Source organism: Fonsecaea monophora (genome assembly GCF_001642475.1).
Source record: "Fonsecaea monophora strain CBS 269.37 chromosome Unknown Scaff4, whole genome shotgun sequence".
NCBI classification, from domain to species: domain Eukaryota; kingdom Fungi; phylum Ascomycota; class Eurotiomycetes; order Chaetothyriales; family Herpotrichiellaceae; genus Fonsecaea; species Fonsecaea monophora.
This window is the reverse complement of record NW_019173935.1, coordinates 2,050-18,091: the sequence shown is the minus strand read 5'-3', so window position 1 is coordinate 18,091 and position 16,042 is coordinate 2,050. Positions and strand designations below refer to the sequence as shown.

General features: G+C 52.3%; 6 protein-coding genes across 6 annotated transcripts; 3 read left to right on the top strand and 3 right to left on the bottom strand.

Annotated features, from left to right (window-relative positions):
* Positions 1-550: 550 nt before the first annotated feature.
* AYO21_01004 (hypothetical protein) lies at positions 551-2,281 on the bottom strand (the record flags this gene model as incomplete). Its single annotated transcript, XM_022650988.1, has 1 exon — positions 551-2,281. One exon carries the CDS (start codon positions 2,279-2,281, stop codon positions 551-553), a length of 1,731 nt encoding a protein of 576 aa, XP_022516466.1.
* A 1,317-nt stretch (positions 2,282-3,598) lies between these two features.
* Positions 3,599-5,563, top strand: AYO21_01003 (hypothetical protein; the record flags this gene model as incomplete). Its single annotated transcript, XM_022650987.1, has 4 exons — positions 3,599-3,845; positions 3,901-5,040; positions 5,101-5,298; positions 5,436-5,563. 4 exons carry the CDS (start codon positions 3,599-3,601, stop codon positions 5,561-5,563), a joined length of 1,713 nt encoding a protein of 570 aa, XP_022516465.1.
* Positions 5,564-6,344: 781 nt separating this feature from the next.
* On the bottom strand, positions 6,345-7,400 carry AYO21_01002 (hypothetical protein; the record flags this gene model as incomplete). The annotated part of the gene is made up of 1 exon (XM_022650986.1): positions 6,345-7,400. One exon carries the CDS (start codon positions 7,398-7,400, stop codon positions 6,345-6,347), a length of 1,056 nt encoding a protein of 351 aa, XP_022516464.1.
* A 2,061-nt stretch (positions 7,401-9,461) lies between these two features.
* Positions 9,462-11,671, top strand: AYO21_01001 (hypothetical protein; the record flags this gene model as incomplete). Its single annotated transcript, XM_022650985.1, has 3 exons — positions 9,462-10,221; positions 10,530-10,913; positions 11,148-11,671. 3 exons carry the CDS (start codon positions 9,462-9,464, stop codon positions 11,669-11,671), a joined length of 1,668 nt encoding a protein of 555 aa, XP_022516463.1.
* Positions 11,672-12,185: 514 nt separating this feature from the next.
* AYO21_01000 (hypothetical protein) lies at positions 12,186-12,869 on the bottom strand (the record flags this gene model as incomplete). Its single annotated transcript, XM_022650984.1, has 1 exon — positions 12,186-12,869. One exon carries the CDS (start codon positions 12,867-12,869, stop codon positions 12,186-12,188), a length of 684 nt encoding a protein of 227 aa, XP_022516462.1.
* A 602-nt stretch (positions 12,870-13,471) lies between these two features.
* AYO21_00999 (threonine ammonia-lyase, biosynthetic) lies at positions 13,472-15,163 on the top strand (the record flags this gene model as incomplete). The annotated part of the gene is made up of 1 exon (XM_022650983.1): positions 13,472-15,163. The coding sequence occupies one exon, from the start codon at positions 13,472-13,474 to the stop codon at positions 15,161-15,163; it is 1,692 nt and encodes a 563-aa protein (XP_022516461.1).
* Between the last annotated feature and the right edge of the window lie 879 nt (positions 15,164-16,042).

Genomic DNA, 16,042 nt, shown 5'->3' with positions numbered 1-16,042 from the left:
AGGAACACATACAACGAAGCATACAGCAAAAAATCAACTCGTTGGTCATGTCCGTGCCATCATAGGCCTGTGTATTTATACATCCAATATCTGTCTCTGGAGGTGGGCTGGCTGCGGCAGTCTGGTCCTGCCAGGTATAGCCAGCCATGCGGTAAGATAAAAGAACAATAGTACAAACATCCTCCAAAAACGCTCAAAGGACCTGACAGATACTTTCCTCTTGGTTCCCGATGCCATCATAACGTCGTACTGTACAATTTTTGCGGATATGGAGTATTTTCTCCGTCTTAAAGAGTCTCAGCTGTGCAATCTTAACAGAACGCTTTCTTTCCTGGATCCCGTCTTAATATACCAAAAACGCCGCTGCAACTTTATATACTGGGGGTGTCAATCGCTGATCGTAATCACCTTGAGTGGTCCAACAATAACGTCGAAACATTCTGCTTTCTTTAAAGCAGATAATTGATTCGATTCTTTTCAAGCATGCCCGGAACATGTCCAGGCAAGTCAACAACGCCGATGCACAATCAATATCCCTCAACGAAATTCACTATCGCTTTGGAACAGTGAAGTCGTCCTTTGTCGCAATTTTGAATCTTGTATTGATCCCGGCGACCATATCTGCCGCGGTTATGTGCCCCGCATCAATTAACTGCTCCCTTGATGGTCCTGCGACCTCTGTTGCCATCATACTGCCATAAGTGCGGAGGGGACCGGGAGGCGGTGGGAGGTCTGGTCCCACCAGGTACGGAGCCATCGAACCTACGCCATATGGATTATAGCTCAGGCTCGGGGGTAAAACGTGCTGATCGTATCCAGGGTTTGAAGAAACCGTTGAGACGGGAGTTGAGATAAAGTCGTTGCCGCCACCTGGCCAGCTTTGGTTCATTTCCACTCTATAGAAAGCTGGCATGCCCACATTTTGTGGGTAGTAGGGTATGTTTCGCGGTGCTGGCAGTTGACGGGGTGCTAATTGTGGCGGTCCACCTCTTGGTTGATGTTGAGGTAGTTGGCCTTGGACCGGAGTCAGCGATTCAGTCTGGGCTTGTTGCTGTACGCTCATCGACGGACTTTGCGAAGAGCTTGTGTGCAAAGACTGGGGTTGAGATTGATTCGGTAAAGGCTTATCTGAGAAAAGAGGAGGTATTGCTGGTGCTTCTTGGAATTTGGCGGTTGTTGATGTAGAGTTTGTGGACCCTCCACCGCGATCGAGATGAGACTTGGGGGCTGTTGTGGCCGTGGTGACGGTTGTGTTGGACACTTCCGCTTGCTGTCTTAGTGGTTCTTTCAATCCTGCATTGTCCGTAGCCTTTTCAAGAAACTCAACAATTGGTGAAGAGAAAGGCGATTCAAAGAACGAGTCATTATCGTTGGATTGCCGCGTCTCGCTATTGTATTCGGCAGGTTTCGTAGATTCTTCTGTTGCTGTGGTGGAAGGAGACTCGGCCACAGAAGTTTGTGCGTCAAACACAATCGAGGTCACGGGTTTCACTATTGGTATGGCCGACACAGATCGTCCAAGAGGAGGATTCGATCTGCTCTTTGGAGGGGCTTTTGTCACTTCGTTGCGAGCGACTTGATGATTGAGCTCACTCCCCGACTGAGTCACTGGAGACTGTGACATTCGATATTCCTGTTGCCTGCGAGCCCATCGCTCTCGATGACCCGACATCTCATTTTCTGCTCTTTTCCTGGCAATCAACTGTGCTATCGTGTTCGGGTGCGTTGCTAATACAAGTGCTTCGCCTGCCTTCAGCGGAGGTTCCTCGGGTTGAGTCGTCGTCGGAATGTTTGTATGTGGCGTTTGCGGAGAATGCGAACTCGGCTCCGCAACAACGGTTGTGGATTTTGCGTCGGCTCGGAGGTGGGCATCAGTCTGTTGTGCATTCTGTAACGCTGTCCTAGAAAATGTTGGCTGATGGACGGCTCGAGATTCACGCTGCACTTCGGAGAAAGAGCGCTTTAGAGGATTGGCCTTGGTTGTAGCGTATTGGCCCACGCGAGGGGCGGTAGAGTGCGACGAGATCGACTGCGAGGAGGATTGAGAACTCGGTCTATGTTGCGACTGTGTGGTCACAGGGGTAGGATTGGACGATGCCTGGGATATCGAGGTAGAGTTCGAGAGAGGATGGTCATAGGGCCCCGTCCTAGACGCCATTGTTGCAGCGAGGGAGCGTGAAATGGTAGAGAACTGCTGCAGCGAGGCGGGGATCTCAAAGGACACCGGGATTCTGGAGACTGCGGAGAGCGGTGGTGAGGGCCAGCCCTTGCGACGCGTCATCCTGATGGTGAGAAAGCGTGGGTAGGCATCTTGTATGGATGAAGGCAAGGTGTACAATTTGACTCCTGTGATCGAAGGACATCGTTGAGGGAGGTTGGCTGCGCGAGGCGTTGGAAGCGCTCAGGTGGTGATTGGTAAGTGGACAAACCGTTATGTATGGAGGGCGCCGCTGACGAAATCCCAATCACAATCTCCATCTTTGTGATAGACAGGTTCCTCAACAAAGCTCACATCCTCACTCCGAATTCTGTTGACAACTTCTCGCATTGTTCGTCTATCTGTTCAAAGATTGCTGTTCTTGCTCAATATGACGGCTACTACAATTTCACCCAAGTTACGCTACGGCACGACCACTTGGCCGAAACTCTCGATGGTCATTCATCTCTCACGTCTCCTCAGCTGTTGCTTTTGGCTAAGCTACCCCAAGCGAGAGGAACAGAGTTGATTTGCATGTCTACTGTGGAGAACAGGCCTCAGCGCTGTGACGAGGTCGAAATCCCTCTGGCGGTGCCTGACCTTGTGAAGGGCCCTGTTTCGGGTAAAGCCTCTTTGAGTCGAACAGAAAAACCTTGTACCTTATTCGGGAACTGACGCAGTGGCCTTTGTAGGATCCGGGCTTGAAGGATCTTCGCATCCTTTTCCGGTCCCAGGACAATGGATCGCTGACAGTCGACGATTCGGCTGTACTTACTCGATCATCACGCGATGCGCTACACTGCTGGCAGTTCACCCCCTCAATGGCCAACATTTAAGAATTTCCCGCCCATCTGATAAGAAGGAATACGAGGGACACACCGGTCCATGGGAAGTTCTCCAGACAGCTTTGAACGTGGAGTTAGCCGAGGATATCGGAGACTCATGTCCGCTTTTGAGCCTGAGCCCCTTGGATCACAACCTCAGCCCAATATCAGGGTTCCCAATCATCTCGTCCGATATGCCGAATCCAATGCTGACCCCAGATTCCTCTATCCCATCAGGTCCACCTTGTGGGTATTTGAGGGGATGCGGGGATCTACCATAGCGTGACCAGCACCAAATCAAGCGACTCGCCTTGCTTGCGCGGTTCCGCTTCAACCATTGAAGAGGCTTGAGTCCTTGTAATAGGCTTTGGTCTTTACATGCTTCCAGCAAGCGAGCAAAAGGAGGAGAAGCTGCTACGCTACATCCATTCCACCGGATCTCAAGCACGTTGGGACGGCGGGGTCCTGTGTATATAAGGATACCAACAATGTCCGAGTGCTGGATCTACCTGGCTGCCGTTACCTTACATCCGATTACTCATACGTTTCCACCGCCCTCCAGCTATACGTGATCATCATGGGAGACCCATCTGAGCCCAAGGAACTACCCGAACGCGTTCTGAAGAGAGATCTCTTCGAATTTGGCCGACGACGCAGGACCGATGGGCCTTATGCGGATAACCTTGACATCGATGTATTGATTGTTGGCGCAGGGTTCGGAGGCACGTATCTCCTGTATGAGATGCGTAAGGCAGGCTTCAAAACCGTTTTGTATGAAGCGGGTACCTCGTTTGGAGGCACGTGGCGATGGAACGTATATCCAGGTAAGGGCTTTTATCTCCCAAACCATATCATTTGCTCAATTGACTCTGGCCTAAGGCGCCCGAGTTGATTCCGAGGTTCCCATCTATCAACTTGCCATCCCAGAAGTATACAAGACCTGGACCTGGACGACCAACTACCCAGACTACCACGAGCTTCAAGCATATTTTGACCATGTGGATAAGGTCTGCGAACTCAGCAAAGACTGCGCGTTCGAAAGCGTGGTCACCAGTGCCGAGTTTGACACAAACTCTGGGAAATGGAACATCAAAACTGCTGATGGCCGCAATGCCAAATGCAGATTCTTGATCATTGCCGCCGGGTTTGCAGCCAAGAGATATATCCCGGACTATCCCAGCATGGAAAAATTCAAGGGAATTATGCACCACTCTTCATTCTGGCCCCCGGAGGGCGTTGATGCTCGCGGCAAGAAAGTTGCCGTTGTTGGCACTGGTGCCTCCGGGGTGCAGATTATCCAAGAATGGGGCCCTCAAGTCGAGAGCTTGACCGTCTTCCAGAGGACACCCAATCTTGCATTGCCCATGGGTAAACGCGACCTGACCAAGGAGGAGCAAGAACGACTGTATCCCGTATACGGCGAGCTCCTTCGCATGCGGGAGAAGCACTTTGCGGGTTTCACCTATGAGTTCGAGGAGCGTAACACCTTTGAAGACACCCCTGAGGAGCGTGAAGCCGTCTACGAACGCCTGTGGAAGAAGGCGGGCTTCGGCCTCTGGCTGGGTTCCCACAAAGACTTCCTCTTCGACATGAAGGCAAACCGCTGCGTCTACGACTTCTGGCGCAAGAAGCAGGAGAAGCGCATCAAGAACCCCGAGAAGCGTGCTCTACTCTGCCCTGTCGAGCCTCCGCATCCCTTCGGCGTCAAGCGACCATGTCTCGAACAGAATTACTACGAAGTCCTGGACAGCGACAATGTGAATATTGTAGACATCTCGGAAAAGTCCGGTGTCAAGATTCAAGAGTTTACCGAGACCGGTATCAAGACCAGCGACGGCAAAGTCCACGAATTCGACATCATTGCCCTGGCGACGGGCTTTGATATCACCACGGGTGGAATGACAAATATGGGATTGAAGTCCATCAACGGCACCACCTTGCACGATGAATGGAAGGAGGCAGCCTACACGTATTTGGGAACCACGATCTCGGGATACCCGAACATGTTCCATCTCTACGGTGAGTCAACAGTCTCAACACAGCGATCTACCAATGAACTAATGTCCCTTTGTGTAACAGGTCCTCACGGGCCGACCCTCCTCGCCAACGGCCCCTCAGCCGTGGAAGTCCAAGGCCGCTGGATCCGCGACGCTATAAGAGACATTGATCACCAGGGCATTAAATACATCAACGCAACCCAAGAAGCGAGCCAGAAGTGGAAGGATCACATCAACGACCTGAGTAACATAACCTTGCTACCAACCACAAGGAGCACATGTGAGTTTCCTTTCTTCCCGCATTATTCCCCAAAATCTCCAACTGCCTGGAGTTCCCTCCCTCCCTCCCTCTCTCTCTTCATTCTTTCTAGGCACACAGACATGGCTGACTTGGTAATCTTTCGTTCTTCTTGCTAGACATGGGCGGCAGTGTTCCAGGAAAAGCATTCGAACAGGTCAACTATGCGGGCGGCATCCCAGAATACGTCAAAGAGATCCGCGCCGTGTTGCCCAACTTCACGGGCTTCCACGTCGTCAAGGCCTAGAGCGCTAAAGCCCCTGAGGCGGTTGCGATCCAGGTACTCGGTATACATTGCGAACCTAGGTAATTGGTCCAGCCTCGTCCGACAAGAAGGAGGTGCCCAGGCCGAGGCTCCACCCTCTGGCGCTGTGGAGGATCGGCGGTGTCAGGAGCGGATGCCGTGGGGTTCGTCGTTACAAGTGTGCCCTTCATAGGTGTGTGTAAAGATAGGGGGAGAGGAGGGGAGAGCAATCGAGATTCTAGTCCTAGTCACTCAGTCAGCCAGTCAGCCAGTTAGTGAACCAGCCATTCAGTCAGTCAGTCAGTCAGTCAGCTAGATAATTAGCGAGTAGTTTTAAGGAACTTGTTTGAAACAAGGCTCACTAATGGAGCGATGTTGGTATTTATATTGCTATTGAGCTGATTGCTGTTCAAACCATGACAGAATCCAAATCGACCGCCCACCCCGTGACCTTGCAAATGATGTTGGTCATTCCGAAATTGCCCGCCCATCATCCCAAAGTACTGCCAAATAGTCCTAGTGGTACATCTCAATTCCTGGAGCAGGGAAAATGGCCAGCCCGGCTGTCACCGTCGTGTAAGTTACCCCTTCCCTTCATAATCACGCAACGCTGTTTCAGCATCATCCAAGACGGGAGGGAGCCAGCCCTGCTGCTTCCTCCAGCAGTGTGGCTTTGACCTCTCATCACCTACATTTCCTTCAGATCACTCATTGACTCGTTCTCTGCCCATGCACCCCATACTCGCGGGCTCAATCGCCATCGTAAGCACACCAGAGTTTTCAATCATTTCTTGTTGTCCATGTACATCTTCGTCAGGCTGGTGATCACTGGCGCCAGAGTCTTGTAGTGTTTCTGGCCTTGTTCGACTAGATCGTTAATGTTGTCGAGTGAGAACCCCTTTTTCTTGTCCTTTCGGTCGTGGTCACGGTCTCGACTATCGTGGTGATCTCTGTCTCTGTCCCGATCCCGGTCTCGGTCTCGGTCTCGGTGACGGTCTCTGTCGCGGTCAGAGTCATGGCGCCTGCGATCCCGGTCACGGTCGCGATCACGGTCTCGATCTCGATCTCGCTCACGATCGCGGTCTCTCATTCTGTCTCGATCAGAGCGGCCTCGATCTGACGCATAGCCATCGTCGCGACGTGAACCACCACCGCTGCGGTGTCTGCGGTCGTCATAGCGATCATCATCTCTTCGGTGTTTTGGGGCGTCCCGAGGATCAGATCTATATCCCCGCTCGCGGTCGGAGTGTCTGTCTTCGGGACTGCGGTGACGACGAGGCCGAGGTGGCTCGTCATCGTAAGGAGGATCGTCTCGACGGCGACGATCCAGCTCTCTCTGTGTGTGGGCGCGACGAGGTGGAGGTGGTTCAAAGTCATCGTCATAATCTCTGCGTCTGGCTGACCGAGCAGCAACGACCTCTGGTTCCGGAATAGGTTCTCGGTATCCTTTGGAGCGGCCATAGGCCACCCCAGTGCCGTTGCCATTTCGTGGGTCACGGCGAGCTGCTTCGTCATCATTGGAAAAGCTACGTCTTCTCCTCGGTGCAGCAGTATTGGATTTGCCTGATTTGGGATCGCCATCCTCGCGATATCGGGGTGGGTCGTCTTTCACATCACGACCGGATTTCGGCTCAATGTCTCGAGGATCAGCATCTCTCTTGCGTCGTGGTCCGTCACGAGGATCGAGGGGCGCAGGGGATGGTTCATGGTGAGGGTGGCGGGGTGCCGACTTTCGAGGGTCGCCATAGTCATCGTCATCTGGGTAGCGAAGACCGCCGTCGGTGTCGTATCGGGTACGGTCTCGGCGTGGACGTGGAGCATAGTCATCGTGGGAAGACATGGTGGATTGGTGGATTCGAGGTGAGAAGAGGATGAGAAGTCAACACGGCAAGGGTACGAGTACTTGTATATGAAGAATTGCCTCGAGGGAAATCAGCAGGACAGAGCCGAGACCGCTTCGAGGGTTGAGATCATATTGCAGCCCAATGACCCACTGAGGTACAAGGGGCGCGGGACTTTGTTCGATGGCAGCTGGGTGATTTTGGAGGATGGGAAAGTCGCACGAGATGAAGCAGGGTGGCAGGTGGTTCAGCTGGAGCATGTGAGAGTAGACATTTATTCCTTCTGGAGTGTCGGAGTTGGTGCTCGCAGGTTTCTTGCGGCCTAAGAGCCGTGACTGATGGTGACTGGTTGGTACCTACCTGCCTACTGCCTGCCTAGGGAAGGGCTTGGAAGGGGGATCTTCAGGGTGGGAGGCCACACTCCTTGATTGCCCCTAAAACTCCAGTGACTCCCTAAACCAACCTCCCGGCAATTTGTTGCGTCATTTGACCCTGAAGCGAGTCCTGGCCCCGACCACGCCCGGCGTGCCCCTCCTTGCCCTCTCACCCACTTATCCACTCTACCGAGTTTCTTGTCCTCGTATCTGCCTGCGCCCACCGCCTCTCCTGACTCTCTTCCTATCATTCCATCCCCTTTCAGCTGGTCACGCTGCTGCAACGAAAAAAACTCTATCTGTACTCGGTACGGCAAAAGAAAAAACACCTCCGAGCAGAAGCAACCAGAAAAGCGTCCACGCGATTCCCCCAGTCCCCGAGAACCCACCAATCACCCCGGATTTCCCAAGTTGCCGCTACCTGCGTGCGCTGGACCCTCTTAAAGTTCTTGTATGCGACTCAATCACCGGGTTAAGCACAGCACTTGCGCCATTCTTTGTTCGAGCCCTGGCGATTGTGGTTAGAAAGAATAGTAATACTGGCCAGCAGCGCCCCGCTCTTCTTCATCTAGGCCTGGATATTAGTTTTACGGCGCCGAAAGGCTGTAAAAAGACGCTTGCGCGAATAGCAATAATCCCTAGCAAACATGCTCCATGATTCGCCCTGTGGTTATCCGCGAAAGCCGCTTCCTCAGCCTCGCCCCTGGAAATTCGACCAAGTCACATTGACGAGGAGCTTTGGTACTGAACGCAAAGGATGCGTGAATGTGGATCTATTTGGCTGGTTTTGAATCAAAACGCGGTGAGCGAGTTCCCATTAGTTCTGGAACATCACCCTTGCTGGAAATTCCCAGCTTGAAAATGGTACCAGTGTGTGATCATTCCACCTTGGAAGATCCTTATCACTTTTTTCACACGACACTTGAACACATGGTGTCAAAGCTGTGTGCTACCCCCCTCTACTCTCGTGGCTTCTGGACAATTACTTGTGGAAGGATGGTGTCTGGACTATGACGGCTCAATGTCAAGATTCAGTTCAGTGTTGCAGTGCTGCGATTCAACTTCGTGAGCCGGAGGATACCTGCTTTCAAGTTATGGCCATGGTCATCCTAGTTGAACTCTCCTACTTTGCTAAAATATCATCATCGAAATACCCTCCACTCTGACAGGATCTTCTGACCGACCCCTATACTCCAGCCATGGGACTCCTTACTACTGAAGCAACCAACCTACCACTATTCGGGAGACTGCAGAGTGAAATCTGAGTCCAAGGGAGAGATGTAAGTCAATTAATTCGAAACAAGCTATCAGTTGGGGGGTCGACGCCTGGTTCCCAGCATGAAACGATTCAAGATCATTTCTACGAAGCCAAAATGCTGTCTACGACTTGCAAACGCTCACAGTCGCATTTCGGTCCCGGGTTTAACACTGAGGATGACGCCACATAGTTTCTTGTTATCGATGTGACCTAGATGGGTCCTGAAAGGAACGCGGTGTAGTGTTTCAGAGCTTGACTATATGCAGTCCGCCGTGGAACAAAACGCTACATTCCGTACGGATCCCATTGAACGACAGAGATGCCTACCAAAAGGGGTTTACAGATGCTCGGGCTCATCTACCATTCTTGTTCCTTGCCCTCCTAATCCTCCTTCTTGCTCTGGCCAAGTTCGGTGATCTCTAGCAAAAATGGATGAATGCACTGCTCATTTTGACGACCTGGACCTGGAGACAGCTGATCTCATTCTCAAGCTGCAGCTCCAAGACGTCGAAGAACTTCGTACTAATTCCAAAGACAAGAATCGGGATGGCGAGCTCAACGATGCTCAAGTGGCACTCTCCTTGTTTGAAGAGAATATCGAAAGCATGCGCTCGATTTTATTCGATCGACAGATGACACAAAGCATCACAGCTGCTGTGCGAGCAGACGCAGATGCTATTGCCGACGTTATTCGCGAGGAAGAAGTCGCTTGCGAAGACCACGCTCATGCGCATCGTCTGAATGGAAGTTGCGTCACATCCGAAGTCCACTTGCAGTCCAGTGATCTCAGCAAGAAGATTCTTGCAAGACTTGCGGGACGTTACGTGTCCCAAGATGTCGGCTATGAGCTGCTCAAAGATACCGAACCCGACAAATGGCGTGAACCAGATGACCATGGTCAGGCCGAGAGCTCCATAAGCGGGTCTGCTCGCGAGCACGCACTCCGTGACCCCTCCACTCTCCGATGCGTGATCTGCCTAGAGGTCAAGAAGTACTTTGATGTGATCGAGGTACCCTGTGGCCACGGCTATTGCAAACCATGTTTGCAGGACCTTGTCAGTAGGGCCACCAAGGACGAATCGTTGTTTCCTCCCCGCTGCTGTCAAGAGCCTTTCGAAATGAACGTGGTCGACATCTTCCTCACAAAGGAACTCAGAAACCAATTTGAACACGCAAAAGTCGAATTCGGTACTCGAGATAGGACGTATTGTTCTCTGGAGACATGCTCTGCCTTCGTCACTTCTAGCAACATCGAGGGGGATATAGCAGCTTGCGGGAAGTGTGGTACAAGGACCTGCACCTTCTGCAAAAAGCGAGCCCACGACGGTCATTGTCCAGAAGATCCTGGAATGCAGGCCACGCTTAGCCTTGCAACTGAGAGTGGATGGCAGCAATGCTATGCGTGTCATCGGCTGATCGAGCTCGATGTAGGCTGCAACCATATGACGTGAGCGTTCCCTTCTCCTGCTTGGATTCTCATGACTAATTCAATCTAGATGTCGATGTGGTGCACAATTCTGCTACGTCTGTGGTACTCAATGGAAACAATGCGGCTGTGATCAATGGGACGAGGGCAGATTACTTGCACGAGCAAACACTCTCGCCAACCGTGGCCGCCCCAATATGGCTCGTGACGATCCCGGAAGATTGGAGAGAGCTGTGCGTGAAGCAGCCAATATGCTACGAGATAGGCACAACTGCAGACATACCAGCTGGCGATACATTCAAGGGCCGCACAACTGCGAAGAGTGCTTCCACAGCCTACCCAACTATATCTTCGAATGCAACCAATGTCGAATCCAGGCTTGTAATCGGTGCAGAAGAAATAGGCTATGAGAGGGTTGGGGCCTTTCGACGCAGCCATGGGAAAAGAGGCTATGGTGACGACCTATTTTGGTAGTACCGTGCAATATGAGGATTGAAGAGGCATGATACAGCAACGGTTCCCAAAGCAAACTAAATTCAAGCCGTATTGTTTCAACTATCTCTATTAGATACTTAGGGACTTATTGACCTTGTTGATTAAAGCAGAACGCACAAGGCTGAGGTCACCTCAGAATGACGTCATTAGGAGCCTTGAGCGGTCTTATTGGCGGAACACGATTTGTCCGCAGGACTCCAAATGTTTGCTGCTAAAGGATTCTACAAGTACGTCTCGACGTGTGCCTCTATACAACACATTGCTGAGCAGCTCAGCGGTTTTCATTCCCTTTCTCTTCTCGATCATTTTCCAGCGCACAATCTTAACGCGCCTCCAAGACCTGGATCCTCATCGCGTCCCCCCATGCGCCCAAACTTCATCCGCCTCGCCGTCACCAACCCCACGAATCCCCTGTGCAAGACAATCGCAGAGTCCTCTACGCCGTCGTCGCGTCTCCGGAAGTCTCCACCCCTATCTCTGGATCACTTCATCCAGCGCCAACGTGTTCTCTCGCTCTACCGCGACATCCTGCGCTCTCTGTACCGACACATGTCCCAGCCCCAGAGAGGGGAGAGCATCGCGTATGCGAAAGGCGAATTCACGCGGAATAAAGACGTTCGAGAGATCGAGAGGATCAGGTATCTGATCAGTACGGGCAAGGCTGAGTGGGACGGCGTCAGGAGGGGCGTGGAGGAAATGGGCCCGGCGCGAGGATGAGGCTGAGCCGGATGGAAGACCTGGTATCCATTGAAAGTTTCCCAGCAAACGTGCTATACAAGGCTACTTGGGATGTGACCTACCCACGGCCGAAAGAACTCTGAACTGTTGATGAGTATGTGGTGGCATTTATTGGAATCGAGGTCAGACAAAGTCTCGAGAGTCGCCGCTTTGGCGACATGTCCAGGTTATGGCAGTCGAGGATGCCATGTCTGGCAACTTTCGACCAAGGCGCAGGAACAAGCCGCAAGCTGGCTCTCGCTGGAATCGAGGATTGGGTGCAGCTACCCGCAGTTTTGAACCATCCTCACCAGTCGAGACTGACTGCTTGTTACACAAAGGGAATTGCCTGGAAGCCTAGCTTGTAAGGGCACCACGACGTGGAGATCCTGTGCATAGTTATACCCCAGCAATATACTTTTATTTTTACAGGACCCAGTCCAAAGAAGAGTGGCGACGATAGTAAACTCTCGTGATCCAGAATCGCCTCACAGAATGCTCGAGACAAAATGTCTCAGGACCTTTTCCAGGCATCCCTCGTTCTCTTCGCCCACATACCAGGACCCCAGCCGTCCCCATTGACCTCCTCCAGCACACTCTTATTCCAGATGGCCCAACTGCTCTTCTTCTTGTCTCCTGACCCGGCTGCTTCAGGGAGCGCCGACCCTTCCTGAGCCTTCTGCAGCCCCTCCTTTCCGCCCTCAATCACTTTTTCCGCTTTCTCCCTGATATCCTCGCTCATCTCTCTGGCGTCTCGGCTCATCTTCTCTATCTTTTCCCTCCACTCCTTGTCCTCCTGGTCTCTGGCCTCGAGTTCAGCCAGCCACTTCTCCCTCTTCTCTGCAGTCTTCTTCTCCTCCAGCTTCGCCTCAAACTCCTTCCTCCGCATCCTCTCATCCTTGTAGAAGATACTGCCCGCCACCAACGCCAGCAGCGTGAAGCCCTGGGCGTAGATTCTCGCGCGGAACATGCGATTTGTTTGATGATGGTCACCTGCGCGGATGGATTTGGTCGCCATGTACAAGGCGTAGCATGTCGCGGCGCAGCCCAGCGGAATCAGAGGTTCTTGACGTAATTTGCGCCATAGCTTTTGGAAGCGGGATTCTTCGAAGAATTCGGGTGATGAATCAAAGCTGGATGGGATGGCGGTGGCGGTCAGGGGCGATGGCCCAGCCGATGTGGAAGGGTCGTCGGACATTGTTGTGAGGTATTTCCCTCAAGAATCTGCGTGGACGAACGGGTGTGTCGCCGTCTTCGCTGACCGGTTGTTCCACCACAAGACAGGATGAGCCTTGAGGAGATGGTTAGGAGTTGAATGCGGTGTTGTGCAGGACGAGTCGAAAGAAACCTAGAGGTGGAAGTCGTGACGTACGTCGATCTGCTAGCAAAAAACGCGGAAATATGCTCGCGTGCGGGCTCGAATTAGAGGAGTCCAGATAGACAGCACAGACCTTTCCTCTGAATTGGCCACGACTGGATCTTGCTGCAAATCGACTAATCCTGGCTTGGCCTACCCGTTGGGTGCCCGTACAGTACGAAGGTTAGGGAGAGGTATTAACAAGTAAAAGGGCGCCTGCTCGATGGGGGGATGTTGGAGCTATCGAGAGCTTGTGAGGTCCTCTAACCCTCATGAGACAGGCGGAATGCGGGGAGGATGAGCTCCGATAATTTTTTGAGTCAACAGGAAAATCCTACACACTTTGTTCATCTGTAGCACGGACAGCCACCTACAACACAATTTCGAGAGAAATTGACCTGTCCCCAAGTACCTGAGAGTCATTACTATCGCTGGACGTCACCATGGACGCCGCCGATCCTCATGTCAACGGCACGACAACTCCCTCGACGCCGATGCGATCAAGTCTCGCGCTGACCGAGTACACCGCCATGCCCACACCACCCTCCGAAAGGGCTGACCTTCCTACCTACGACGTACCTCGAGACTTCCTCCTACCCTCGGGCTATCCAGACTACTTGCGGTTGATCCTCACGTCCCGGGTCTACGATGTTGTCAGCGAAAGCCCTCTCAGCCATGCCATCAATCTCTCCAACCGTCTCGAATGCAAAGTCCTCCTGAAAAGAGAAGACCTACTGCCCGTCTTCTCCTTCAAGCTACGAGGCGCATACAACAAAATGGCTCATCTGCCATCCAAGATCTCATGGAAAGGCGTCATTGCTTGCTCAGCAGGTAACCATGCGCAGGGAGTGGCTTACTCTGCAAGACACTTGAAGATCCCTGCAACCATTGTGATGCCACAGGGCACGCCAGCCATCAAACATATGAATGTCAGTCGCATGGGTGGAAACGTGGTGCTACATGGACCCGACTTTGACTCGGCCAAAGACCACTGTCATGCCTTGGAGAAACAGTATGGGTTGACCAATATTCCACCATTCGATGATCCATATGTCATTGCAGGGCAAGGGACGATAGGTATGGAGTTGTTGAGACAGACGTCCTTGCAAAAGCTCAAGGCTATCTTCTGCTGCGTCGGTGGTGGGGGTTTAATAGCTGGCATCGGGGTGTATGTGAAGAGAATCGCCCCTCATGTCAAGATTATTGGCGTCGAGGCATCCGATGCCAATGCCCTGGTCGAGTCCCTCAAGCTTGGGCGGCGGGTGCTACTAAAAGAAGTCGGCCTCTTCGCCGATGGTGCCGCTGTCAAGACAGTGGGGGAAGAGACATTCAGACTTTGTCAAGAGGTGGTGGACGAGGTTATCGAGGTCAGCACGGACGAGATTTGCGCTGCTATCAAGGATGTCTTCGAAGACACGAGATCAGTATTGGAGCCAGCAGGGGCTTTGTCACTAGCAGGTTTGAAGAAATGGGTCGCGCAGAATCCGGATACAGATACCAGCCGCGAATTGGTTGCGGTTGCCAGCGGCGCCAACATGAATTTTGATCGACTGAGATTTGTCGCGGAACGTGCGACCTTGGGTGAACAGAAAGAGGCTCTCCTGTCTGTTAGTATTCCAGAACGCCCGGGCTCATTTGTGCAGCTCATTGAGGCCGTCCTCCCACAAGCCGTTACAGAATTTGGATACAGGTATTCATACACCGACCAAGCACATGTCATGATGGGCATCACGGTTTCCTCAGCTGGCGCAAGGGCACGAGAACTCGACTCACTCTTTTCCCGGCTTGCAGCTGCAGGAATGACAGCCAAAGATCTTTCTGAGGACGAACTTGCAAAGACACATCTGCGATATCTCGTCGGTGGGCGGTCCGGCGTCAAAGATGAAAGAGTTTACATGTTTGAATTCCCAGAGCGACCGGGAGCTCTCTTCAAGTTCCTGAGGACATTGCGACCAGGCCAGAGTATTACACTCTTCCATTATCGAAACTATGGTGGTGATGTGGGCAGGATCCTCGCAGGCATACAGTGTCCTGAGAATGAGAGGGATCAGCTGGAGGACTTTTTGAAGGACATTGGATATCCTTTCAAGGAGTGCACGGACAATGCCACGTATAAGATGTTCTTGCGGGATTAGGATGGGAAACTGCATAGGATATGGTGCTTAGACTTGAGATACCCTGGCACGGCGTTTAGGGAAGATAAAACGGGCTGGAGAATATGCAGGCTGTGGTTAGATCAGGCAAAAGACCAAAAAAATATATTTTGGGACACAGACGGCGGTGTAGAGTGGTCTACCAACTCTTTTTGCGCGTAATTTGACACCTTGAAAGTCGATCTTCCCGACGTGTCGAGTTGTTAAGTGACAATGATACATGTTCCATTCTTAATCCTCGACGTAAAAAACTCGGCAATAATAGCTGGCGGATCAAAAGAACGACGACGTCTCTGTAGAGTGATGGTTTGGCTCGTGTGAAAAGAAGATCACAAGATCAAGCTTTTTCTTGTTGCCTTCAAACTTCTGCTTTTCGCCCTCTCGAGATTTCCAAATGAGATCGTCTTTCGTGCCGGCGGACAACGACTTTTGGGATAACTTCGCCTTCGGACTTTTTGAAATGAGTCGCTCTGCAATTGCGCGAGAATGGACTCAGATGCCGGTTATACAGAGGATGCCGAGGACGAAGTGCCAGTGCCTGACCCTGTCTTTCCATCATTCCCTGCTCGACCTACAGTTGCTGGTGCGCCGGACATCAACACATCTCAGTCTCGTGGTCCGGTAGCCCCGCGGACCGTCCCGTATGTGACAGCAGACGACAAATTCGCACAGGGGGAAGATGGCAAGACATATTTCACGCGATCGAACCGCTACTTCGGCCCCGCGTCCACGTGGAACTCTTGGACGAAGGCGGAAAGGACAGTGGCTCTGAGTTTGGACCGTGTGCGCAGCCAGGACCTCAGTATTCACCTCTTTGACGCTTTCGGGCTGAAGCGCAAGCTGCGGCAAGAAGGAGTGGGA